Source organism: Monodelphis domestica, chromosome 1 (assembly GCF_027887165.1).
Source record: "Monodelphis domestica isolate mMonDom1 chromosome 1, mMonDom1.pri, whole genome shotgun sequence".
In the NCBI taxonomy this organism is placed as follows: Eukaryota; Metazoa; Chordata; class Mammalia; order Didelphimorphia; family Didelphidae; genus Monodelphis; species Monodelphis domestica.
Window position 1 is genome coordinate 153,240,799 of NC_077227.1, and position 27,633 is coordinate 153,268,431.

The following is a 27,633-nucleotide window of genomic DNA, read 5'->3' on the forward strand; positions in this document are numbered from 1 at the left end:
TTCCTCCTTATTCCAGATCCAGTACTCTATCCATTATACCACCTTGCTGTCCTTACCAGATTTATAGTAGAGGTCTAAATAATTTATTTATAATTTACAAAGTTTTACACAGGCATGTGAAGTGTAAGATTTTGTGGCATACCATTTGAGAGCTGATGTTCTACTGAGTCACACCATCTCTCTGGGCCTTAGTTTTCTCCTCTATAAAGTGAAGATTTTGGCCTATGTGACCTTTAAGCCCTTAGCTCAGAGCCTGGAACCTACAAAGCATTTACAAAATGCTCATAGACTTGTCCTTCTTAATAATTAGATGACTCTCAGATCCTGACACCTTAAATTCCCATCACTTCACTTGTGATAATCTGCTTTCTCACTTGCTTCCTTTGTCTTTCCTGCACATTTAAGTTTGCTTAAAAGTTCAATGATCACAAAAAACCCCAACAGCCTAAGAATGACCCACACAATATCCATATTCAAGAGCTCTCACAAAACCAACTCTAGCTCTCCAGCTTCTTGGGATATTCTCTGAGGAGCTAACAGCCAAGAGCTAGAAGGAGGTGGCATCCTACCCAGACAACAATTATTCTTTGCCAACTTCATTGTGACCTTTTACAGCAAGTAAAATCAAACCCCACATTTGTCAAAAACAAAGGAGCTTCCTGAGTCACTGGAGAGAGCCTCACAAGCTGCTTGCCATAATCCTATTAGTATTGTGCTCTGGGTTTTCTGTTTCTGCTTCTGCTCTGTATCCTGAAAAAGGCACAAGGCTCAGGTGAAAACAAAAACAAAAACAAACCAAAAAACAAAAAACAAAAAACAGGATATGTTAAGTCAGTTTTATTAACTCTGGATTCGTACTGGGCTAACCTTCCCAGTATGCCAGAAGTGAAGTTGCAAGCAATTAATGTTGATGCACCTGCATGTCATTTTATACAACAAAATAGATTCTGAAAAATTGTGCATAAATCAGATTTGTAGATGTTGGATATTTTAAAGGAAACGTGAGCATGCAATTTAAAGGAATCAGAGCAGGGGGTTTACATATGAAATTTTTAAAAAAACTCTTCATCTTTTTTTTTTTTTTAATTCAGCTTTTATTTTAATTTTCTCCTCTCAAAGAACACGACTTCAATTCCCCTAGGAAGGAGATTCAGTCCTGCTCCCCATGTTATTTCTTGCTTGTATTTACCTCTAACACATATTCCTGCCAAACTATTTTGAAAGTAAAAAATCCCTACCCCTACCTAAACAACACATCCCTTTTGTAAAACTCTTTTTTTAACTCCCTAATTTATCTTTCAAAACAACAATAAATATTTGTTCTCTGCTCTTCCTATCACTACAACAATAATAACAACAAACACTTATATAGCACTTTTGAGGTTTGATCTTCACAACAACCCTGGGGAAGCATTACTTTTCAGATAAGTAAAATGAGGCTGAGAGACATTAAGTGACTTGCTCAGAATCACAAAACTAATAACTATCTGATGCAGGATTTGAATTCATGTCCTCTCGACTCCCAAGTCAAATACCCTTTCCCTTGTATCACCAAGCTATTTTAATGTAGAACTAAACAAAAACCAAATGCAAACTACATATAGAGGATACCCCCTCCTCCCCCAAAAATGGAAAAAAAACACTTGTTTGCTTTTTTTCATAACTACTAGTCAAGATATATATATTTTTAAACCCTTACCTTCTATCTTAGAATCAGTACTGGGTATTGGTTCCAAGGCAGAAGAGTGGTAAGACCACTTGAGGGTTAAGGGACTTGCCCAAGGTCACACAGCTAGGAAGTATCTGAGGCCAGATTTGAACCTAAGACCTCTCATCTCTAGACCTGGCTCTTAATCTACTGAGCCACTCAGCTGCCCCCTGGTCAAGATTTTTTACAGATCATTTCTATTCACCATTGCTGGAAGGTGTGGGATAAAGAGGTTTGCCTTGTACTCAACAATTTCAGCGCCTGTGTTTATCACTAAGGCACTGTTGTGGATTAATTGCTCCATATTTACAGCTTTCTTTGTCTCATGGCATCAATTGTGGAGGTGTGTAAATTTTGGCTTATGTAATTATGATAATGGTACCCCTACTCTTCCCTCTCATATTCTAAGCATCTATCACTGTATCAGGAAGCTCAAATTTGTTGTCCAGAGGAAAGACACTGAATATGTGTATTTGCGATTAAACTGGGAATTCAAAGCCATAAATATCACCCAAGTCATTCCAAAGGGCTCCCTTTAAAACAAATCTAAAATCTATTTCTTTCCTGGTGTTACACTAGTCTTTCCAGTCCCTCCAAAAGCTGGCCTTCCTGGCACATCTGTTTTTATTTCAATATATTCACTTCCCCACTTCTTTTTAAAGATTCTTCATCAGAAAGTCTTAGGACCCTACTCTAACCTTTGACCGCTTGTGCTAGGCTGGTGTCTAGGGCCTGACATCTCATTCCTGTGTTCTACTGAAAGGGCAGCGCCTTGCCTTTGCCCCTAAATCTGGCCCTTTACAATTTCCTGCAATGCCTGGAAGCAAAAAGAAAAAAAAACCAAATAAATACTGACTTGCACAGGCAGGTGACTGACATGGCAATATTATCTCTTATTACTTTCCAGCCTATCCTAAGCTGATTATCTTCTTTGCCAAAAAAATGGTTGGGTGTCAGAGGGCATGACAAGGGATTGGAGAAATGGAGCCCTGAGCCCCGTGAGATGAGTCTCAGCTATACCAGTGGGTTATGTGAGTGCTCTGGAGCTTCATCTCTGAAACTGGAAATGATAGTCCAGAGCATCCAAAGAGAGTACAAGCAAATGTGCTATCTATGAGAGAAAAGAAAGAACCATAGAATCTGCTACTTGAAAGTTAATGTCAAAGGTAAGATTAATTGTCTTGGTAAGGAAACTAGATTCCATATTCATCCTTATTTAAAGAGAAAGACTAAAAGAACAACTTCTGTCTTTGGGATCTGTTTTTTGAAGCTGTAAATCTCTCTGGTTCTCTTTTTTAGATCCTTTTTTATTACCAATCCTCCCCATATCCCTACCCTACTTTCAACCCTACACTTGTCCCATGTCATATAGCCTTTTCTTTCAAATAGCTAATTCTCAATTTTATTTTTAAAAAACCTTACCTTTTCTCTTAGAAACCTATACTAAGAATCGCTTCCAAGGCAAAAGAACAAGAAGGGCTAGGCAATTAGGGTTAAATGACTTGCCCAGGGGCACCTAGTTAGAAAGTGTCTGAGGCCACATTTGAACTCAGGACCCTTGTCTCTAGGCCTGATGCTCTATCCACTGGACTACCTAGTTGACCCAAAGGCAAAGTTCAGGTTGTTGTTCCATTTTTAAAAGATACCCCTTAATCAATTCTAAGATAGAAGATCAGCAAGGGCTAAGCAAAGGAGGTTAAGTGACTGCCCAGAATGGCACAGCTAGGAAGTGTCTGAGATTTGGATCTAGGTCCTCCTGACTATAGGCCTGGCGCTCTAGCTACTGTGCTCCCTAGCTGCCCCTGCCCAACTCCCTCTTTTAAAGATAATAAGCCCGAATAGCTCAGTTGGTAGAGCATCAGATTTTTCATCTGAAGTTCCAGCGTTCCTGTTCCTGCTCATATGAACACAACTTCCTTTTGGACAGTAAGGAGTGGCATGGGTAGAGTGCCAGTCCTGGAGTCAGAAAGACTCATCTTTCTGAGTTCAAATCTGGCCTCAGACACTAACTGTGTGACCCTATCTGTCTCAGTTTCCTCCTTTATAAAATGGGAAGGAGAAGGAAACAGTAAACCACTCCAGTTATCTTTGCCCAGAAAACCCCAAATGAGGCTGAAAAAAAAATTGAACAACAACAAAAAAAAGGACAGTCGTGGTCACCTCTTAGTGACTAGCATGCCCAGGATCAGAGCAAGCTCTATGCAAGTGATGATACATGCAGGAATGAGTGATTTGAGGAAAATTGGATTAGAGAAGGATAGAATGGTGGTCCAGACTGAGCAACCTAACTTGTCCTCCAGGTTTTTGCCTTTGCCAAGTCTTTAGTAATTGGGCGGTATTTTTTCCTTTTTACTAATCTAAATAAATTTGTTCCTATGCTAAAGGGAGAGAAATATATGTGCATCTATATGGAACTCCCTTCCTCCATAACTCTCTGTCTCTCTCTGTCTCTGTCTCTGTCTCTGTCTCTGTCTCTGTCTCTGTCTCTGTCTCTCTCTCTCTCTCTCTCACACACACACACACACACACACACACACACTCTGAAGGACTAAAGTTAGAACCTAGTTTGGCTTAACACAGGAAGCTCTGCCAATGGATGATGATTACTTGCCCTGAGTCTTGACTGAGAGAAGCAGGGAGTTAGGCCAATACCCACAATGCCTCACTTGCTGCAAAGATAACACCCTCAGTTCCAAGCTCAAATAGAGATTTTTTTGTCAGTATAGATGAGACTCAGCAGGAATTCCATGGTAATAAGTGAAGATCTCTCAAGAAGATGCCACAAATCCAAGGGCTACAATTCAGGAAAGTTAAGAAATAATTACGATTGGGCATTCTTTACAGTATTCACACAGGACTGGTATGACAGAACCCAGAATAATTGGCCAGAACTTCAATTAGAGGGTAACTAAAATTATAGGGCAGATTCAATTAATGATAATGGATCAGATTACTGTCCTTAAGGGAAATCCTTAGCACATAAGAATAGGAGTTTGTTTACATGAAGGAAAGCATGCCTTGAGTAATTCTAGTCCCTCTTTCCTAAAAAACCTTTACTGACCTCTCTCAGTAATTATCAAACTGCCCTGCTCCCCTGGGACACAGGCAGGGCCAAAGTATAAAGGCTGCTGTGTTCTTCTTTAGCTAAGTTATACCTGTGTACCTTTGTGAAGATAAGAGTTATCCTTAATTAAATCAGCTCTATGTAATTTCCCTAGCTCCCTAATTGATGTGGAACTGGGATTTGGGGTAACTGCCATTTTAAACTCATTTTAACTCCTAACAAAATCCTCCCTTTAATATTGTGGTTTCTGTTTGAGGATAGGAGAAAAGGTAGTAAATGGAGGAGGGATGACAAAAGTGGGTTTTTCCTCCCCAGTTTTCTCACTTTTTTTTTCTCACATTTTTCAATCATGGTACCTTGTAAGGGCCTTTTGGGAGGTGGGGGTGGAAGAACTATGAACATTCTAGTTTAATATCTAGCAGATGAAAGACAATTGTGTGCATGTGTGTGAGGGGGAAGGGCCAAGGTAGAGAGAATGGGAAATGGAGAATGTTGGTTTGACTCTTGGTGAATTGGGATTCCCATAGGAAATTCTTCAAACAATAACTCTATTTTCCAGTAATGACAGACACATTTATAATTTATATATAAGGGAAGGAAAGGGGAGGGGGAAGGGGTAGGGGAAAGGGAAGGGGAAGGGGAAGGGGAAGGAGAAGGGGAAGGAGAAGGGGAAGGGGAAGGGGAAAGAGAAGGGGAAGGAGAAGGGGAAGGAGAAGGGAAAGGGAAAGGGAAAGGGAAAGGGGAAGGGAAAGAGAAAGGGGAAGGGAAAGGGAAAGGGAAAGAGGAAGGGGAAAGGAAGGGAAGGGAAGGGAAGGGAAAGGAAGGGAAGGGAAGGGAAGGGAAGGGAAGGGAAGGGAAGGGAAGGGAAGGGAAGGGAAGGGAAGGGAAGGGAAGGGAAGGGAAGGGAAGGGAAGGGAAGGGAAGGGAAGGGAAGGGAAGGGAAGGGAAGGGAAGGGAAGGGACTGCATGTCTCTAGCAAGCTCTAATCTCCCCTTTCTAAATATCATTTCAGCACCAATATGGATGGGGCATAGTGGAAAGATTATCTGGTAAGCATACTTGGAGCCAGAAAGATTTGGGTTCAAATTCTTCCTCAAGATACTTAATAGCTATATAGCTCTGGGCAAGTAGCCTAACTTCTCTGGACCTTAGTTTCCTTAGCTACAAAATGTGGAGATTAGATTCTGGTATCTAAAGTCCCTTCAGGTAACAATAATGATGATGATGATGATGATGATGATAGCTCTTTAAGGCCTATACAGGATTATAGTTTGACAGAGATGTGCATGTTTTATCCTTCCTCATCCCTTCTCTCTCTCCAGCCTCCACCTATCAACATATCTGTCCCTGCTGGTCTCTATTTGAAGACTTTCCTTTTGGAATCCTAATGTACCATTAGACCATAACTCATTTGACCCTCACAGCCACTCTCTGAGGCAGAAGCCACAATCATCTCCCTTTTACAGATAAGAAAACAGGCACAAAGATGTTAATCAACTTGCCTGGGGTCTCACACTGCTATGGAGTGTATAAAGCAGGATTTGAATTCAGATTTTCCTGATTCTGAGTCTTACAGTCTATATCTAACTGCCTTTTTCAATCAATAAACCTACGGAAGAGAAAATTCCAACTGGATTGCTTGTTTCAAAGTTCCTAAGAAAGGGACCATTTTACTTGCCTGTGACCCTAGACAAGTCTTCATAAAACCTGCTCTTCATAGCACTGAAATATACTATATTATTCAATCCTCACTACAGGCTATGAAGTAAGTATCATTATTCATAGATTATAGATGAGGAAAGAGGCTCAAAAAGGCAAGTGATTTGCCCAAGGTCAGACAGCTAGTGTCTGAACAAAATTTGAATTCAGATCTTTCTGACTCCCAATTCTATCACTGTACCTAGAATCAGATTTGTGTTTGATGTAATTAGCAGAGAACCATCATGTCCATTACTCATCTAGTTAATGTGATTTTAGGGTGTTTTTTGACTGGGAGAATTCTTGGCTTAAGATCATTCTCCCTGCAGGCTGGATTATCTACTCATACTTAGTTCTTGAAATGGTCAAAATCTTTTCTAGTGTGACAAGGAAATCACTTTAAAAGACTGATATATATTAATTTAAGGTCATCAAGGAATTCAGCTATGTAATTCCTTAATGAAAACTCAAGTCAGCAGTCAACCTTTTATAGAGTTTAATTACAAACAGGAGGAAGAAAGGAATTAGAGATAGAGAGAGAGAGGGAGAGAGAAAGGGGAGAGAAGGGAATAGGGCTTAAATACCCCTTCTGTTTAGGCTGGGACAAAAGGCCCAAGCCCTTAGATAGCTGGGGCAAAGAAAGAAGATCAGTCCCTATTACTCACGTGACCAAAATGGAGAAACAGTCTCAGGGGCCTCCACCTCCAGCTTCCTTCAGAGCCAACTCTCAAAGCACCACCTCTCAGACCAAAAACCTCTCCAACCAACCCTCCTCTCAGTTCTCACATCTACCAATCACTGTCCATGTCTTCCCTGTGCCAATGGTGGCTCTAGCTTAACCCAGGACTGCCCAGAGGTCTGTGGCTTTGCACATGTCTGTTGGAGGTCATATTCTCAAATAATTAAATCTTGATCCTTTGCTGCAGCCCTTCCTAAATCCTGTTAGGACTGAGTGGGGTGGAAATTGTATTTTCCAAGACCTGGTTCTGTCATTCCAAGTATCTCTATTGTATCAATTCTAAAATCAATCATGACTCAAAGAAATTCCTGTTCTATGCTTAAGCATAAGTCAAAGCCCTTTCCATTGTTCAGCAAAAGGTTTCTGTCCTAAAGTAATCTTAAGAAGAGAGGAGGAGGAACCTCCCATGCCAATGGGGTTCACATTCCAATAGAGTTCCCACTATCAATAGGAAATTTTTCAAGTATGAAATTTCCCAATGGTGAAATTTCCAACATTTATAAGTCTAAGAAATTTTAAGGTTTACACTAAAATCCTTATCTATACGTATTTTTCACATACAGTCATACATACATGATTAGAACTGAATAGATCTTTGGAGGTCCATCTTCCTCATTTTGCAGATTAACTGAATTACTAAAGTTCGTAAATGGACCAAGACTAGAACCCTGATGGTCTCTTGTCTACTAGCCCCACATCACACCATTAACACTGCCATAGTCAAGTGGCTGCAGCAAAATTCGTGTTTGTCTTTTTTTTTCAAGTGGGGATGGCTTCTGTAACACCATCTACATTCTCTCATTCTGCAACAGTAATTAAAGAACACAAGTCTGGTTGTCTTCATGAATAGGGAGCCAGCCACGGACAGGGAGAGTTCTGGCTGCCTTGAAGCTGTGGTCTGGAGAGTAGAGCCATCCAAATCTGTGTCCTGGGGAGACACCCCCTGAGGTCGGTCTGATGAGTTACTCTCCAGTAATAGATCTCTTCACATACCTCTAGAAGGACATTATTATATGCCCTGGGTTATAGGAGCCTCCCAGAGCAGGAAGATGACTCAGTAGTGTCTACGTGGAATTCTACAGGCACCATGTCTCAATTATTTTTGCATTTACCCTGGCACCTACCTAGCACAGTACAATGCAAGCGTCAATACCATATAACAATTGCCTTGAATGAATGAATAAATACTGAGAAAGATGCCGTAAGGTATTGCATGAAAAATGACCCATTGACTAGAAGCCCTACGGGCTCAGAAACAAACTGTTCCCAGCCTAGCTACTGCCTCCTGACAACTCCAAGCAATTCTGGGCACCACTTACAAGGCTGCCAGTCAAGACTTGCTGATTGCCTTTTGTGAAACCCATATATTTTTCTCCACCCCACTCTGCTAAAGAGTGGCTCTTCACCCAATTTACTTAAAAAAAAAACCCAAAAAACAACCCTTACTTTCTGTCTTAGTAACAACTCCAAGACAGAAAGGCAAGGGGTCTTTGTAACAGCTTCAAGAAGAGCAAGGACTAGGCAAACAGGATTAAGTAACACCCAGTTTCCCACAGCTAGGAAGAGTCTGAGGACAGATTTGAATTCCGATCCTCCTGACTCCAAGCCTAGTGCTCTAACCATCTTGCTACCTAACTGCCCTACCTAATTTACTTTGAGATTCACTACATGAGATCCTTGCGGCATCCAGAGGTGCCCCACGATTTCTCAACAAGGGCCTGCTCTAGTTACGAAGTCTTGGTTTTCACAGTGGAAGGATGATATTAGAGAGGGGAAATGGGTTTTTCACATTTGGGGGCTTGGAAGAAATGTTCCTGGAAGCCATTCCTTATGACCAGACTGCTCGCTTTCCTTACCCCTTCTTCTTGGAGTCATAGTTACATAGATTTAGAAGTGGAATAAATCTCAGAGATCACTAGTCCAAATGCCTCATCTTTGAATGAGGAAACTGAGGCCAAGGAGGTTCAGCAGCTCACCTGAGGTTCTACAGGAAGTAAGAGTCCATTAAGACTTGAACTCAGGTCTCTGACTACTATAACACATCCTACTTAGTTTTAGAGACATCTAGGTGGTGCAGTGAATAGAGGACTGGACCTAGAGTCAGGAAGAACTATGTTCACATCTAGCCTCAGGCCCTGGGCAAGTCACTTCACTTCTGTTTGCTTTAGTTTCCTCATCTGTAAAATGGGGATAATAATAATAGCTCCTACATCCCAGGGTTGTTGGGAGGATCCAATGAGATAATAACTGTAAAAGCATTTTGTAAACCTTAAAGTGCTATATAAATAATAGCAATTATTATTTATATAGCCCCATTCAATGTTCACCCCCAAAACCACTCCTATACCTTCCATTGTTAAAGCACTCTACCCCCCCCCCCAATAACTTTGTATTTACTTTTCTGAGTAGATATTGTCTCCCACTCAAAGGAGGATATCAAGTTCTTTGAAGTCAGGGACTACTTTGTCTTTATATTTCCAGTGTCTAAAACAAGCCCTTGGAATCAGACAAAAATCACTTATTAAATACTTGCTATGCGCCAAGACCTCTAAGTGCTTGGCATGTAGTAAATGCCCACTAAATGGTTGTTAAATTGAATTGAATCATAAGTGTGATCTGAAGGAGGTCCTCTGCTTCAAGGAGTACCATGACAAGTCTTCAAGCAGCAATAAGATCCCCCCCTACATGTACCCCATTCCACACATGTATTTCCTTCCTACAGAGAATGCTTAGCATGTTGGTTACTCCATTCTCTATGTCATAATATGAACCAGTACAGAATATCTTTATCTTTTCCCCACAGCCTTCAAATATTTATTTTATGTCTTAGTATCAATTCTAAGACAAAGAGCAGCAAGGGCTAGGCAATGGGGTTAAGATTTGTCCGGGATCACATAGCCAGGAAGTATCTCAGATCAGATTTGAACCCCAATCCTCCTGACTCCAGCCTGGTGCTGTATCCATTGTGCTACCTTGATGCCCCCAAATAGCTTTATTCTTAAGTAAAATACTTTATTAATCATTATAATATATCTTAGAAACAAGTTGAGGAAAGAAGCAAATATTCACATCCTTGTTGCTAACAACAACAAATGCCCTGCAACATAGAGAGATAAATGGACTTTCTATAAGGATATAACCATCATTAAAACAACAATATTGGGGGCAGCTGGGTAGCTCAGTGGATTGAGAGCTAGCCCTAGAGATGGGAGGTCCTAGGTTCAAATCTGGCCTCAGACACTTCCCAGCTGTGTGACCCTGGGCAAGTCACTTGACCCCCATTGCCTAGCCCTTACCACTCTTCTGCCTTGGAGCCAATACACAGTATTGACTCCAAGACAAAAGGTAAGGGTTTAAAAAAACAAACCAAAAAAACCCCCAACAATTTAAACCCCCCAAATAATGACCTCTAACAGTTGTTATTCACCTCCAATTGAGCCTTCCTACTCACCTCTACCTTTCAGAATCCCTGGCTTCAAGACAGTTTGTATTCCACTTGCTGCAAGAAGCCTTTCTTTATCAATCCCCCCACTTCTAGATCAGTGCTGGTGAACCTTTTAGATTCTGAGTGCTCAATCTGCAACCCTCACACTGCATGTGAACCCCCAGTCTTACCCCAGAGAGGGGAAGGATGAAGCACTTCCATTGAGCTGCTGGGCAGAGGGGTGGGTTATGTGAGAAATGTCCTCAGGAACAGAGAGGGGGGAGGGAGTAGCCCCCTCTGGCATGCTAAAGCCTGTGTGCCATAGTTTCACCAATATGGTTCTAGAACCTTCCTCTCCAAAGCTACCCTCCATCTATTCTATATGTATTTTATGTGTACCCATTTCTTTATATGGTATCTCTTCCTTAGGATATAAGCTCCTTGAAGGCAGGGGCTGCTTTGTTCTTTCTTTGTATCTCCAGCAGCTTAGTACCTTGCCTTCATGACACAAGTGCATCCTTAACAAATGCTTGTTAATTAGATGATAGCTATAACACTGAAATTTTCTCTGAGGGTTTCCCTTGAATTACCTCCTAGGCTAGAATTTGGGGATGTATAAGACCCTCTCATCTAAGAAAAACAAATAAAGACACTAAAATGCAATTTAACTTAAGTAATTACCAGAGAAGGGACTCTAAATACATTAGGTCAATGGTTTGGTGTTCCCTAGAATCATTCATCTAAGACAAGGGTTCTTAACTTAGAATCTGTGAATTAAGAAAAAAAATAGACAATAAATAAAATAGATTTCATTTTTAATACTATATATTTAATTTATTTGTAAAATTATTCTGAGAAGTCCATAGACTTCATCAAACTGCTAGAGGGGTTCATGACATTTTAAAAAAAGGTTAAGAACTCTTGATCCAAGAAAGGAAAGAGTAATTCCTTTGGATAGCAGCTGACTAGGATAATGCCAAATGGTCTGTTCAAGGTTACCTCAATTGGTCTAACCGTGGTTAAAGACCGACTTCAGAAACATGAGCTAATTTCTCTGGGTCTCACCAAGGTGTTGTTTTGGTCATAGAAATGCTGGTGCTTGCAGTAATCTACACTTATCCAGGCCAAGGAAATTGATAGGATCGTTAGAGGCAGGTAATAATTTTCCACTTAAGTGACCCAATAAAAGACATTTAGAAATCCCTTTTAGGTCTGTGGTTACATAAGATTTAGTTATGCTTTGTGACTAATGGACCTGATGCAAAATGAGAACTGAATAGAAAATTTTCAAGCTAAGTTAAAATGTAATCTCCTATTGGACTATTGTTAGTCAAGAAATTGTCCCAATGAATCTGGTGAGAAGGAATAGAATATGGATTTCATTTAACCATGATGACAAAGCCTTAGATACATGCTAGATGTGTGACCCTGGACAAGTCACCTAACCCTGTTTGCCTCAGTTTCCCCACCTGTAAATGAGTTGGAGAAGGAAATGGCAAACCATTCCAATATCTTTGCCAAGAAAACCCCAAATGGGATCACAAAGAGTCTAAAATGACTGAGCAACAGCAACAAAAATCAATGATGCTTCAGACCACCACCACAACTGTGACAACTGGCAGATGATAGGAGATGAGGAGATGGATCATGGTGGCACACACAGCTCCTCTATTTAATCATCCTTGTCTGAATGAGTAAGTGTACAGAGCAGGAGAGTGTAACAGAAGCACAAGCCTCTATCAACATAAGATCGTTGAATTTAGATTGGGAAGGGGCCTTCGTAGTCACCCCATCTGACTTTCTCACTGTATAAATGAGGAAACTAAAATCCAGTGTGAAAGGGAATTTTTAACTCCCTTTGTTTATTTTAACTTCATCTATCAAGAACTTGGAGTGCCCCTCCTTTCACACTTAGTAAGTCAGGCACTTGAAGAACCTTAACTAGAAAAGAAAGTTTACACCCTCAAAGATGGAAGTGGATCCCATAAGCACTGACTCCCTACCTGGGTAGTGCTAAATAAATTAAGGAACTATGATTGGTTACTGAGATGTGATGTGGGAGAACTGTTGCATGGAGAATTCTTATAAGGTGAGACCCAACAGGCAATCAGAGACTATGATTTCAGACTCTGATTCTGGATTCTCATTTCAGATGTAGCTTCTAATTTTGACTTCCTGATTCAGACTTTGGATTCTGATGGACATTTGGATTACTGCATTGGTGACTCAGGCTGAAGAGGGATGCATACTCTGGTGAGACTTGCCTCCTTGGTGTTAAAGACTGCCTTTTGTGGGTCAGCCTCTTTGGCACCAGTAATTTGGTTGGTGATACACTTGGCTGGAGACACTCTCATGGGCTAGTGAGATTTGCATTCAGATTCGCACTCTCGGGCTAGAGGCACTTGGATCCAGACTTAGGGTATTTAGCTAGGCAATATTTTCTACCTACTTCCTAAATTTCCCTCTCTTTACTATCTCTACTTTGCTGCAATAAAACTACAAAAGCTACTAACATATTCATGGTTTAATTTTTAATTATTATAAATGGCAACTTTTTATAAAAATGTTCTTATAAAAAACAACTTTTTATAACTCTTAATTGACCAAAACCAATTTTAACTCTTACACCAGAAAAATGAAGTGACTTTCCCAAGTTTTTCCAGGTCCCCTGATTACACAGTCTGTATCATGGCACTATCCCACACAGATCTCTGACTTTTGCCATTGTTTTATAGCAAACTAAGGCTAAATTACATTTACTCAAAATGTGTTCCAGAATATAGAGTGTTACCATGTAGATGAAAGGGCAGCTGGGTAGAAAGCGCTCTGGATCTAGAATCAGAAAGACCTGAAGTCAGATCTAGCCTCATAGGGTTACTAGCTTTGTGACCCTGTTCTAGTCACTTGACCTCTATTTGCATCAGATTCTCATCTCTAAAATGAGGATATTAATAACACCTACCTCCCAGGGTTGGCATGAGGATAAAATATTTGTAAAGTTAATTGTACCTTAAAGTGCCATGTAATATGAAGTGCTATTGTATGTAATATGTAATAGAGAGAATATCATTCTAGTTATTATTTTTGAGACAGCTAGATAGCACAGTGAATTGAGCACTAGACCTGGAATAAAGAAAACTTGAGTTCCAATCCGGGCTCAGATACTTAATGGCTGTGTAACCCCTGGGCAAGTCATTTCACTGTCTATTTCAGTTTCTTTATCATAAAGTAGAGATAATAATGACACCTACCTCCCAGGGTAGATAAGAGGATAAAATCAGATATTTGTAAAGTTCATTGTAATTTAAAGTGCTATAAGATATAAAGTACCATTACATATATATGTGTATATATAAATATAAAATATTTCAGCTATTATTATTATTATTATTATTGAGTCAGCCAGGCAGTCTAGTGAATAGAACACTAAGCCTAGAGTAAAGAAGATCTGAGTTAAAATCCAGGCTCAGACATGTAATAACTGTGTGACCTTGGGCAATTCATTTCACTTCTGTCTGCCTCAGTTTTTCATCAAGGAGGGATAATAATGATACCTACTTTGTAGGGTTGTTGTAAAATGAATTAATATTTATAAAGTGCTTCACAAACCTTAAAGAGCTACATACATTCCTAGCTATTATTTTCATAATCATTATTATTATTATAAGAAGTCAAGAGAAGGAGATCCTTAAATAGGATCTTAAATAAAATAAATAAATAAAATCTTAAATTGGAGAGAATGGGTTGAGGAAATGCTAACACCATAAGGCATACAAAAGAAAACGCGCATGTTAACTTAAATAGTATTCACAGTTTAGGCTCATGTTCTCTTTTTCAAACAACTATCAACCTCTCATGAATGAGAGTCTCCTCAGAGGAAAACATCCAGCATATTGGGCATTTTAGTTTACGCCAAGAGCAACTAACCTTGATGAAGATAAGCAAAGTGTCAGAAAGAGCCTGTTTTTTGCCCATCTGAAATTAACAAAGATTTCCTTTAATTCCTGGAGCCCTTCAGTCCTGTCCATTGTACTCTGTGTCTAAGCATGATCAAAGGTGGACATTTTGTTGGTTCAGCAGCAACTTGGTCTGATGCCCTTTCATCCCAGGCAAACATTAGAACAACCCAGAGGGTTAAGAGACACAGAGAAGCATACTAATGGAGGTTGTTATGCTTCATAATCCCCAAAGGCAGGATAGCAGAGGTGTGATTGGCTTTGTGGTGTTGACCTGGGAGTCAGGGAGACCTGACTAATACTTGTTAGCTATGGATCACAGGCAAGTGACTTACCCTCACTGACTTTCACTCAGTCTCCTGTTTTGTAAGATCAGGATAAAGACTAGGCTGATTTCACTGGCATATGAAACTCTCAGCTGAGAAAAATACCTCCATCCATGCAAGCCCCCCTTTCTGTGATTCATAGCCAAGTGACCTAGAACAGGGGGATCAAACTCAAATAGAATTAGAGCCATTTAATCATACAGAATGATCCCTGTGGGCTGCATTTTGACTTAGAAAATCCCAGGTTAACATTATCATTTTCTCCTAAATTTTTCTTTGTTTTGTTAATGTTTCCCAAGTCCATTTTAATCTAGTTCAGACTGCATTCAGAAATGTGTTGCGATGTGGTCTGCTGGTCACATGTTTGACCCTTTGGTCTATATGACTGAAAGTTTGATAACATGACCAAAGTCACGAGGTCAGTAATATGTCAAAAACAGAACTTAAACCCAGATCTTCTTTGTTCCAAGGCCTGCTCTCTATCTATTATTCCATCTTGTTCTTCATCTGTAAAATGGGAATAATAATACCAGTCAAAATGAATTGCTGGTGGAGTTGTGAATTGATCCAACCATTCTGGCAGGCAATTTGGAATTATGCCCAAAGGGCTTTAAAAGAATGCATGCCCTTTGATCCAAACATACCACTATTGGGTTTGTACTCCAAAGAGATTAAAAAAAAATGTTTGTAGGGGACAGCTGGGTAGCTCAGTGGATTGAGAGTCAGGCCTAGAAACAGGAGGTCCTAGGTTCAAATCTGGCCTCAGATACTTCCAAGCTGTGTGACCCTGGGCAAGTCACTTAACCCCCATTGTCTAGCCCTTACCGCTCTTTTGCCTTGGAACCAATATACAGTATTGACTCCAAGACAGAAGGTAAGGGTTTATAAACAAACAAAAAAAGGTTTGTATAAAAATATTTATAGCCAGCACTCTTTGTGGTGGCAAAAAATTAAAAAATGAGGGGGTGATCCTAAATGAAGAATGACTGAACAAATTGTGCTATATGATGATGATAGAATGCCATTGTGCTACAAGGAATGATGAAGTGGTTGATTTTTATATGAACTGGAAAGACCTCCATGAACTGATGTGGAATGAAATGAACAGAACCAGGAGAACATTATACCAGTAACTGAAACATTGTGGAACAATCAAATGTAATCAACTTTGCTACTAATAGCAATGTAATGATCTAAGAAAATCCCGAGGGACTTATGAGAAAGATTCTGTACACATTGAGAGAAAGAACTGTGGGAATAGAAATGCAGAAGAAAAACATATGATTTATCACTTGGTTATATGGGTATATGATTCAGGGTTTGGGTTTTAAAAGATTGCTCTATTACAAAAACAAATAATATGGAAATAGATATTCAGTGGAATTGCTTGTCAGCTCTGGGAGGGGGGAGGAATGAGGGGAGGGAGAGAACATGAATCATGTAACCATGGGAAAATACTTAAAAATAAAATAACTCTAGACAATTAAACAATAATACCAGTCAAATCTACTTCAATGGATTTTTTTGAGGTGCAAATGAGATTGTATATATACAAGATATCCCCAAAGCTGTTAATAGCATTATACTGCACTAAGAGTTTTGCAACATTGTGTGCGTATTCATATATAGTGCTATATGAACGTCAGAGGACACATTGCTAGAGCTGGAAAGGATCTCAGAGGCTATTTAGTCCAGCCCTTTTATTTTACAAATAAGGCAATTTAGACTCAAAGAGTGACTTGTCCAAAGTCATATGATGGGTGGGATTTGAACCAGTCTCACGCTAGTACCAGTGAACCTTCTACTATATTCAAATAGATGAAGAAATGCTAAACGTGATTCTTCTCATTTGCAGTCTGACATAATAGCCTTTGCTGAGGTTTTGCTTTGGAAATCCACACCAAATATTTCTCTCTCTAGACTCTTCTTCCACTACAATAGTTAGCTTCCCTGTTAGAACATTATCACAAGATTATGTCAATCCATATCTTTAACTTTTGCCCCATCAAAGGAATTATATCTTTTTCATGAATTATTCTGTCTTCAGTATTAGTAGATTTGTTGTTCTCTGAAACACTATCCCCAACTCTGCCCTCCTGCTCTTTTTTTTTAACCCTTACCTTTAGTTTTAGTATTAGTTTCAAGGTTGAAGAGTAGTAAGGCTAGGCAATTGGGGTTAAATGACTTGCCCAGGATCACATTAAGTAGGAAGTACCTGGAGTGAGATTTGAATCCAGGTCCTCCCAATTCCAGACCTGGAATTCTGTCCACTAAGTCACCTACCTGCCCCAATCTCCTGCCCTTTATAACAGTGTAACCTGCATCTACCTCTTCTTCTCTCACTCTTTTCAAGGAGGTATAATTAATAATCCTTGTTCTAGAGATAAAACCATGGTGATTGGCCAGGTTTGAACCTAAGACCTCCCATCTCTAGGTCTGGATCTCAGTCCACTGAGCCAGCTAGCTGCCCCTGATCTTGGTCTTTCTTACTAAAATGGAAGCAAGGGAAAAAAACACTTTTGGTACTCAACAACAATCATTGCATAGAAGTTAGATATTGCAGCAAAGGGGCAGGACAATCAACTGACCCCTCTAAATATAATCACCAAAATTTTGTTCTCAGCCTTGGGTAGGCAGGTGCCTGAGGGCTAAGAACTTCCAGCTCCTTTCCCACACCATATAGCAACAAAATCATCAGAACTTTATCTTTGGTCCTCTTCAGGCAAATTAAAAAAAAAAAAGATCCCTTGATTCATTATTAAACACAAAGTAAACCTATCCCCCGTGAAAGAGGCTACACTCTTGTACATTCCCCTCTCATGCCCGCTTGCCCAGTATCTGCTACTCTGAACTCTCACTTCACATAGAAATCCTTGTGGGATTCTGGAAGCTATCACATGTGATGCAGAGCACTGGGCAGCTTGATAAGTGATGCTGCTCAATCCTCTGGAGAACAGTATGTAACCCACACCTCCTGAGGGATAGGAACCTCACGAGGAACCAGTCTTTCATAGGGGCCTTTGTATTTTCATTTAATAATGAAAGCACCTTCTAGTTCTCAAAAGACCAGCTCCAGAATTGTTTCATTCCTTTTGCCAATTGTAATGAGATGCGCCACCCCCACCCCCACTCTATCTTTCTCCTTGCTTCAGAATCTCAGAATTGCTCTTCATTTTTGGCATCCTCTGTAAGTTCAACTGTCTCCCCATGAAAGGAATTAAAAGTCACTACTTACCATCATAGGTCCACTTTGATCCTGAAAAGCAAAATTAAAACAAGTAAGTACAAGTTAAAAAATTGGGAATTTTTCATCTTGAGAAAAGATGACTTGAGGGGAGGTGACATTATAGTGGTTTTCAAGTATCTGAAGGGCTCTCATTTGGAAGAAGGATTAGATTTGTTCTACTTGGGGGCCCCAGAACTAAAAGCAATGGGTGGACAACTTCTCATGAATGACAGAAAAACTTACAGTGATACAAAAGTAAAATGTGTTATCTCTCTAGGAAGAAATACTACTGATAATGACAACTTAAATTTATATAGCATTTTAGGGTTTGCAGAACAGTTAACAATTATTATCTCATTCCATCATCACAATAACCCTGGGACTTAGGTACTTTTATTATCCTGCATTTACCTGTGAGGAAACTGAGGCAGACAGAGGCTAAAGTGACTTGTCTAGAATCATATCACTGGTAAATGTTTGAAGTCATATTTGAACTTAATTCTAAGTTTAATGCTCCATCCACCATGCCATCTAGCTGTTTCTTCGCTGGAGGTCTTGAAACAAAGGCTAAATGACCACTTATTAGAGAAAGGGAGGAGGACTAGATGTCTTTTAAAGTCCCTCATAACCATGAGATTCTTTGAATTTGTGAAGTTCTCAGATCAAAAGAATTCAATTCAACAAACAAATTAAGAGTCTACTTGGTTCAAAGTTTTTGTTCTGTACTTGGGATGTCATACATTGTGACACAAATACCTACAAAGAAACTCTTTCCATTAAGGTAGAGCAGCCAGTGGTCTTCTCAGTGTCTGGAAGTAATGAGAAAGTGACTTGCCCATGGTCTCATAGAATGTGTCAGGAGCAAGACTTGAACTCAGGTTTTCCTAAGTACAAAACTGGCTCTGTCTATTCTACCATACTGCCTCTCAGGCTCTATGAATATAAAAGACAAATGAAACAGTTTCTATCCTCAAGCACCTTATATGTTAATTGAGGGACAGCAGTGGGAGAAAGTAACACAACATAGATACAACTATATATACAAAATAATTTAAAATAATTTTGAGAGGTAGAACATATTGGTACCTCGGGGAAGGAGGAGGAATCAGGAAAGAATTTACTGAGGAGGCAACACCTCAGCTATGTTTTGAAGGAAGCCTGTGATTTTATGACATGGTAAAGAAAGAGTGTATTCCATACATGGAAGACCATTTCTGAAAAAAATATGGAACACAGTATGTGAAAAATACCCAAAATGATAAAAGGGCAAAATGACAAATGTTGGAGGGGATTGGAAAAATGGGGGCACTAATACGTTGTTGGCAGAACTGCGAATGAATCTAATCATTTTGGAGTACAATCTGGAATTATGCCCAAAGAGTTACAAAACTGTGTATACCCTTTGAACCAGAAATACCACTATTAGGTTTATTTCCTAAGATGATGGGGAAAAAAGGAAAGAACCTCTCTGTTCTAAAATATTTATAGCAGCTCTTTGTGGTGGCAAAGAACTGGAAATTGAGGGGCTGTGTTCTTCACAGATGTCTATCAATTGGGGAATGGATGAACAAGTTGTGGCATATAATTTTCATGGAATATGACTGAACTGGAAGAAATTATGAGCAGCTTAACTTTTTTTTAAAAACTTGGAAAAAATCTACATGAAATTATGAAGAGTGAAATGAGTAGACCCAAAAAATTGGTACAGAATTAATGTTTGAAGAATAACATGTAAATGTCTACCTACACAGAAGAAGTTGATAAACAGAAACACTAAAGATATAATTTACATATACTTTTTCTGGGTTAAATGATGCCTTTTCTAGTGTGGGAAGTGTGAGAGAAATAAAGAGACAATGTGGGAATTTTAATGTAACCAATAAACAAATAAATTAAGGGAAAAAAATAAGACTGAAACTGATTAGAAGTAAAGATTAAAGGAGAAAGAAGACTCAAGGATATCTCCAAGACTATAAAACTGGGTGACTAGAAATATGGTAGTGCCATCAGTATAAATGAGGATAGATGTGTGACCTTGGGCAAGTTACTTAACCCCAATTACCTAGCCCTTACCACCCATCCTTCTGCCTTGGAACTAATACTTAATATTGATTCTAAGAGAGAAGGTAAGGAATTAAAAATAAATAAGTAAATACTTTTAGACTGAAGATAGAGATTAGGGTTGGATATATAGATTTGGGAGTCATCTGCAGAGGGATGATAATTAAACCCATGAGAACTGATTAGATAATTAAGAGAAGAGTGAGCAGGACCAACTCACTTTTTAAGTGAATTAAGTTAAGATGATGAAGGTTGATGCTCAGATGTAGCATCATTTGTGTGCTTCTTTGTCAGATCAGCTTTTATGAGTATAACTTTCCCTTCACCTGGGCTCCCAATTAGGAACCCTGCATCTGTTTGACTAATTTCTGTTTTGACTTGTGAAAGTCTATAGCTGCTTGAGATTTTTTGAGTGGCAACCTGAGAGATGTTTCAAAGAATATTTTAAGAGACAACTTTTTACTTTCTGATTATCAGTTCCTCCCTTCAAGGGTTTTCCAAAGATAATGGGTGCTTAGTTCCACCACATATTCTGTCTGACCTCAAAAAAGTCAATTTATTTCTATAGGCTTCAGTTTCCTCATATATAAAACATAAGAGAAGACCAGTAGTGTCAAACTCAAATAGAAAAGGGAGCCAATAATCCATACACATGGAGTCCTGTGAGCCACATATTTGACATAGTTTTAAAATATAATGTTTCCTGTGTTTTCATTGTATTTTTATTTATTTTGTTAGATATTTCCCAACTGCATTTTAATCTGGTTCCAGCTGCACTCAGGAGTGTTTTAGGGTCTCATGTTTGAAACTTCTGGTCTAGACAACATCAAGGTCCTTTCAGTTATATTAAAGTCTCTTTCAGTTATATCTAAATGTATTTCTCCTCCCCAAACAGAATTTCTTGACTACAAAAGTTCTCCCCTCTACTATTCCTTCCATGAAGATGGCCTTTTACCACCTTCACTATACCAGCCTTTGGCCCTTCCTTCCTTTTTTCCTCATTCTTCTGGTGTCCTTCCTATTGATCAAATTATATGTAGAAGAAGAAAACTTTGTCTCTTCCACATTTAAAATTTTTCCTATCTTCAGCCATTCTTTCTTCTTCCTCTTCTGTCTCAAATGAAGAAGTCATGCTCCTTCTCCATGCACTGAAATCAACCCATACACCCTTGCCCTTGATCACATTCCCTAAAGCCTCTTCTCTCTCCTTCATTTATTGCTACCTTTGTTTTCAAACTTCATTATTTGGGCATTTAAGCAACATCCCAGCTCATCTCTCTGCCCTAATTTCTCCCTCCTACAAATCATCCTACATGATTAGGATGTTACTTAATTACTAGGTTACTCTTCCTTAAAGACATATCTATAGGATCCTATCACTTCCTTGCTCAAACACCTTCCCTGACTCTCCACTGTTGACTGACTAAAGACTCTATTTTTTAGCATGGCATTCAAGATCCTCCATAGTCTAGTTCAAACTTAACTCTTCCAACCCTATTTCCCTATTGCCCCATAACATTCTGCTTTCCAGAAAAATTATATTCATTAACATTCCCCCAAGCACATCATATACCTTCTTAACATCATATGTTTACTCACACCTTTCCTAATGCCTAGACTAGTCTTATCTCTTCCTACCCCTTGAAGTCCTGGTCATGCTTAAAGATGTAGTTCAAATGTTATCCTCTTCAGGAAGTCTTCCTTGCCCTCCCTCAATTGAAAAGGTAGTAAGATGGCAGTTAGATGAAGTGGTTGTGGAAGAAAGGGAGACAGTGCTGAAGGGAGAAGAATAAAGTGAAGCATTGCCTGGGATTTCCCTAAATAATTTTCCTGGATTGGTAATCACCAACCAGGACTACAAGGCTTCTTTCTCTTCCTCCTTGGGGCAGATACTGTAGTGGCCAGGGACTACCATGAATTAAGATGGAAGGCATTAGATTCTGAGATTTCTTTTTAGACTGGGAGTCAAATTGAGGTTCCCCTTTATAAAGACAGTTCTGCAAATCTCAAAGATGGAATGGGACTGTGAGTTCATCAGTGTATAAAGATCCCTAGTGAGGAACTTCTTTGCCAGGAGATATGCACCTTCCCTACAACTTGCTATAGAGTTTTTTGGGAGCACTGAGATGATAAAAAACCTTGCCTAGGATCACACAGGCAGTACATGTCATGTCAGAGGCAGACCTTGAACCTAGTTCTTTCTGTAGCCACACTGTATCCACTACACTAAACTCCCTCCTATTGCCTTAGTCAGACAAGCTTAACTATTTTAGCTTTGCACACTTGTTTGAAAGAAGTCAATTGTAATTCTGTGGAAACAAAAATTTCGCAAGTGTGCTCTTATGGTTTACTGACCACAAGCTCTCTCATAGTAGAAATGTGGATAAAGAGGGCAGCTAGGTGGCTCAATGGATTGAGAGCCAGGTCCAAAGAGGGGGAGATTCTGTGTTTAAATCTGGCCTCTGCCACTTCCTACCTGTGTGATCTTGAGCAAGCCACTTAACCCCCATTGCCTAAGCTGAGAGACCTTTTTGGCTTCTGACAGAGTGGTGGAGAAGAAGCTGGGGTTTCTGGCTGGTGAACTAAATTTTAGCTGCTTGTGGCTGATGGTGAAGACCCTGAAGCTTTTGCTGACTGATTGATATTTATCTGGCTGGTTAAAAGAAGAAAGAAGACAAAAAATTGTCCTCCAAACTCTCTGACTGTCCCTGCTAGTGACTGATTGCCATTTCCCCAATATCCTCCTAACCCTCATTTTAGAGAATAGGGAAACCTATCCCTCTTACCTTATCCTCTACCCTTGTCCTGTCTTCCCCAAATAAACCCTTATTTGAGAAATCAAGAGAAAAGAGTATCTTCTCTAAATCTCATAATCCACACTGAGTGAATTGAAGAAGAAGGGGGAGGGGAAGCTAAAGGCTTCAGAGAGGGGAGGAAACCGGAGGCATTGAGGGAGGGGGATAGGTAAAATCTTGATCCATTAGTCATCCAGTATTGATCAATAGACACCCTCAGAAGTATCTCTCTATTACAATATTAATCTTTCTTTTGCCTTATAACCAATACATAGTATTGATTCTAAGATAAAGGTACGGGTTAAAAAAAAGTGGACAAAGGATAAAGGAAATATGCAAAGGGCTAAATAAGTGGAAACTCCCTCTTATTGTCCTACCTTATTCTCTGAGCATTTGTTTATCTGTCGTACTAAGTGTGAAGGTCTTTTGTAGAAACATATGGCAATTACACTCACAAAGGAAATCATGCAAAATCCTATCATGTGAAGCTTCTAGCCTAAATTTCCATGAATGGCAAAGTATTTCTACTCCACTTCTCTGGAGAAGCAGGGTAAGTGCCCGTTTCCTGGCCTTTGAACACCAAGTAAATAGCCAATTTTCCCCTGAACTGTCTTTTGTTAGCTTGAGTGTTTAAGTTGCCCCTGCTACAAACTAAATAGATGCCGGCAAGGAGATTGTCACTTAACATCTTTGCCACTAGGCCCAGAAGTTTCCGAGGTAGGGCTTTTTCTTTTATTGTGTCTCATGCTAAGAAGAAGCAACTGCCTAAAAACACTTCAGTGGCAGCTCTTAACTCATCCAGTGTTAGGAATAGTGAGGACTCAACCTGTTGACTGACACAAGGCTGGGGAATAGCTACTGCAAGTGGCATAATAAGTCAGCCTCTTGAGCTGTCTTCTCTCTGAGGCTTGAGAATTGGGCTCTTGGTATGTTTGGGGGGTGGGGGTGGAGGGAAAGGGAATAATAAAAGTCAGTGCCTGGATGGATTTGGGAGTGGAAAGGGTGGAGAAAAAGTTTCAGTCAGCCTAAAGAAAAATTGAGTTAATAAGGACTGAGTCAGAAGGGTTTAGGTTTGCCTACTTTTATAGATACATATCAATGCCAAATCCAGCCTGCTGGCTTTCTGAAATGATATACTAGCCCCAGAACTGACACACACCTATATTATTGAAACAGACTGTTAAGTTTTTCTTCCTTCCTTCCTTCTCTCTTCCTTTCTCTCTCTCTCTCTCTCTCTCTCTCTCTCTCTCTCTCTCTCTCTCTCTCTCACCCCCCTGCCTCTCCCTCTCCCCTCTCCCTTTTCCTCTTCTTCTCCCTCTCCCTTACCTTCTGGCTTAGAATCAATCCTGTATATTGGCTCTAAGATGAAAAAGTGGAAAAGGATAGTCAATGGAGGTTAAGTGACAGCTAAGAAATGTCTGAGGTCATATTTGAACCCAAGACCTCTGGTTTCTAGGCCTGGCTCTTAATCTACCATCCCACCTAGTTGTCCCCACCACTGTTAAAGTTCTTAATAAAAGAAGCTTTTCCTCAAGTGGCAGCGCCTCATCTCTGGATAGAAGATGTTGGAGAATAGACCTATACTATAGAGGAAACTCATGACTTCACTATGGATAAGACTGAACCTCCAGAAAGCAAGTAAGGCAAATTTCTCATCCTGGCACCAGGCCTAGCTTCTTGTGACTAGTAGGGCCTTCTGTGAGGGAGATGTTTTCCATCCTAAAGAAGGTCATCTGAGTGACTTAGAAAGGCTTGAGTAACTCAACCTTAAATGCCTGTTTGAACCTGCAAACTCACTACCGACTGGGCAGGGAAAATGTCCTGGGTGTGTTCTGAAAAAAAAAATGATCCGTGAAGATCCAGGTCACAGGGTTCATAGAATCTGGAGTTCCCTGTACCCACTGTCATAACTTTCTGGATGTAACCCTATGCTGAGGCAGAGCAGCCCAGCTGCAAACTCAATTCCTCACAGTAAAACACAGCACAAACTGGTTTAGGCTAGAAAAGATTTTGCTCTGCAGAATTCATTAAAAACCTGCCCTAAACAGCCTCATAAAGCCATAATACAAGGCTTTCTCTGCCCAGGACTTCACATTTCACCTCTTATTCATTTCTCCCTCAGTCAGACCATCCCCCATGCATTTTTCTTTAACACTCACCAATTCTGGCAGCTGGAGGAATTAAAACTTGTGAAGTCTAGTCCCCTTTTCGACCTACCATCCCCCACCCCAGCACATGGTCTGGTCCTACCACACAAGAACTATTTTTTTAGGGAGAGGGGTTTAAAGGTTGGGGGGGGTGAAGGTGGTTTGGACCTTGTACCCAAAGGCTTTAAAAAAGCTGAGAAATCTGGGGCGGGAGGAAGGCACAATATAAAAAATGTGTTTCATGAACAGGAATTAGTAGAGTCAGATAACAACAGTGTGAGATGAAGAGTTCCTTTCCCTGGTCTATAACCCACCTCCCCATGCCCCCAACTCATTCAAATCTTGGGAAAATCTCTTTGTTTCGGAGTGGGATAGTGGGAGGCAGCTGCCCCTCCAAGGGTAAAGGTCCTTCATTCAAGAGGGTTGGGAGAATGAAAAGGACTGATGAATAGCTTAGTTGTCTCTATTGTCCTGGGTTGGTTAGAGAGCAGCAGAAAAAAAAGAGGTTTTCTAAGCTGAATATAGATCTAGTTTATTACTGTTTTCTTGAAGCAAGGGGGAAAGGGTTAATGAGCTTCCAACATTCACAAAACAGTTACAATCCTGCCATTTTTCATTTATACTTCTAAATCACTCCTTTCTCTTCACTCTTTGTCATTTCTTCCTTACCAGAAGATAACATCAAGCATGTAATGGCTTCATATAGTTAAGGGCAATCTCAAAGTTACAAATAATAGGTTCTTGCACTCAGGAATGCTTGCTGACCTCCAGGAGATAAAGGAGGCACATAAGTTTTCTGGTGAGGGACTGAAGTGATTTTTCAGCTTCCCAGCCAAGCCAGCTAAACATCCCACAAAACCTTTGGATTTGTAGCTTACACAAATGACCTGGGCTATGGCCTCAGAGTATACCCCACACAGGACATGAACCATCATGAATTATCCATGAAATGCCTATGAATTATCCATGAGCTATCCATAAGTGTCAGTCTTCTCCCCCTGGAAAAGCACTAACCCTAGGCGGTAGAAAAATCCTTGTTCCACCGCCCCACATGCCCCACATCCCCCACCCCCCACTCCAGCAGGCAAAGTTTGGCATTTTTCTCTTCCAAAAATAACTTGAAACCTATTCCCCCTCCCCCCCTCCACCTCCACCTCCAACAATGTGGCAGTTCAGCAAAATGCACTGACCCATACCTGGAGCTCACAACTTAAGCTTCAGGTCCCTGATCTTGCTTTTAAATGTCATAGAACTGATTAAACCCGGGGGGGGGGGGGGGGGGGGGGCGGATCAAGATGAGGCTGAAAGGGAGGGGGGGGCTTTCAGAGAAGATAATTAAAAGTAGTATGCACGGTCCCTCCAACTTTAAATGAAGTTTGTGGCATGAAAATCTACCCCCTAAGGGAATGAATCTCATCCCTGAGATTTCTCAAACCAATATGCAATTTTCCTGCCTCTAGTCCTCAGAACATCCTAAAACACTAGTCAATTCTTTCTTGTCTGCAGGTGGATTATGAATAGCCCATTTTAAGGCTCATAGCAATTTCTCCCCTCTGGTCAGCACATTCCCAAACTACCTTTTGTTCAGTGTACATCCAGAGAATGAATATTAATTCTAACTTTATTGAGGTAGAAAACAGACTTAGTAAATTTGCCTTCTGCCTTAACGTCCTCTTTCCTTCACCCCAAATAATGCATTCTAAGTAAAACTAAAAATAACTTAATTATTTGCTATTCCACACTATATATAATTCCTATTCTCCACCCCCACCACCACCACCCCCCCCAGGTGAGGATAAGAGCTCACTGTATCAGTTAATATGACACCAAGGAATCCTAGGCACAAAATCTAAGAGTTCAGGAAAGATAACAAAGGGAAAAAAAGCAAAAAACTTTACCATTAAGTGGTGCTGGTACCGAGGTTTGTACCTTTAAGAAAAGGATAAGCACGGTGGCACCAGCTGCACTAAAGCCAAAGCCCTGGGCTGGCATGTTCAGGAAAGCGCTCTGTCTCCCTCCCGGTAGGTAGTTCACAGAATTTCTTTTCTCTCACTCTGGAAAAGCGTCTCCTAGAAGCAGCCTGAATGCTAGCTACCACGTGCTCGTGCTCGTGCTCGCAGCTGGAGCACTGTGGCTAGCAGGACTGCTCCTCAGGCTCCCAACTCTCTTAGGGCTCTTTTTATATAGCGCTCCTCAAAGGCTCAGCCCCAAACAAATGATGTCATTATGCAGGGGGAAAGCCCTGCCTCCCAGAGCCCAGTCTTTAGGAAAGTCCTAATCCTTATCACCCTCCTGTATTGCCCGAGTGATCCACGGGGGCTCAGGGAAGGAGAGAATGCAGCCGAGCATGGGAATGGCCATTGTCTCACACAGCCTCACCTCCTGACTTTCTCCTGCCTCTGACTGAGCCTGAGTTATGTCTTTATAGGTAGACTGATTACTAAGGACCACGTTTGCCCCCAAGGCACTGTCAAAAAAAATACTCCTAG

General features: G+C 40.3%; 1 protein-coding gene across 5 annotated transcripts in view; it reads right to left on the reverse strand.

Moving 5' to 3' along the window:
* The window catches only part of CA12 (carbonic anhydrase 12), a 90,277-nt gene extending 62,927 nt beyond the window's left edge, over positions 1–27,350 (reverse strand). For 2 of the 5 annotated variants that reach the window (XM_016427996.2, XM_016427997.2), the window contains exons 1-2: positions 27,043–27,316; positions 18,151–18,171 (exon numbers count right to left, since the gene is read on the reverse strand). In XM_016427996.2, the coding sequence (XP_016283482.1) occupies positions 18,151–18,171; positions 27,043–27,136 (115 nt within the window). In that variant the 5' untranslated portion in view covers positions 27,137–27,316. Of the gene's footprint in view, positions 1–18,150; positions 18,172–27,042 lie in introns of all 5 variants that reach the window. The other 3 variants (XM_007479543.3, XM_007479545.3, XM_007479544.3) reach the window with 3 other exon arrangements.
* Positions 27,351–27,633: the final 283 nt, after the last annotated feature.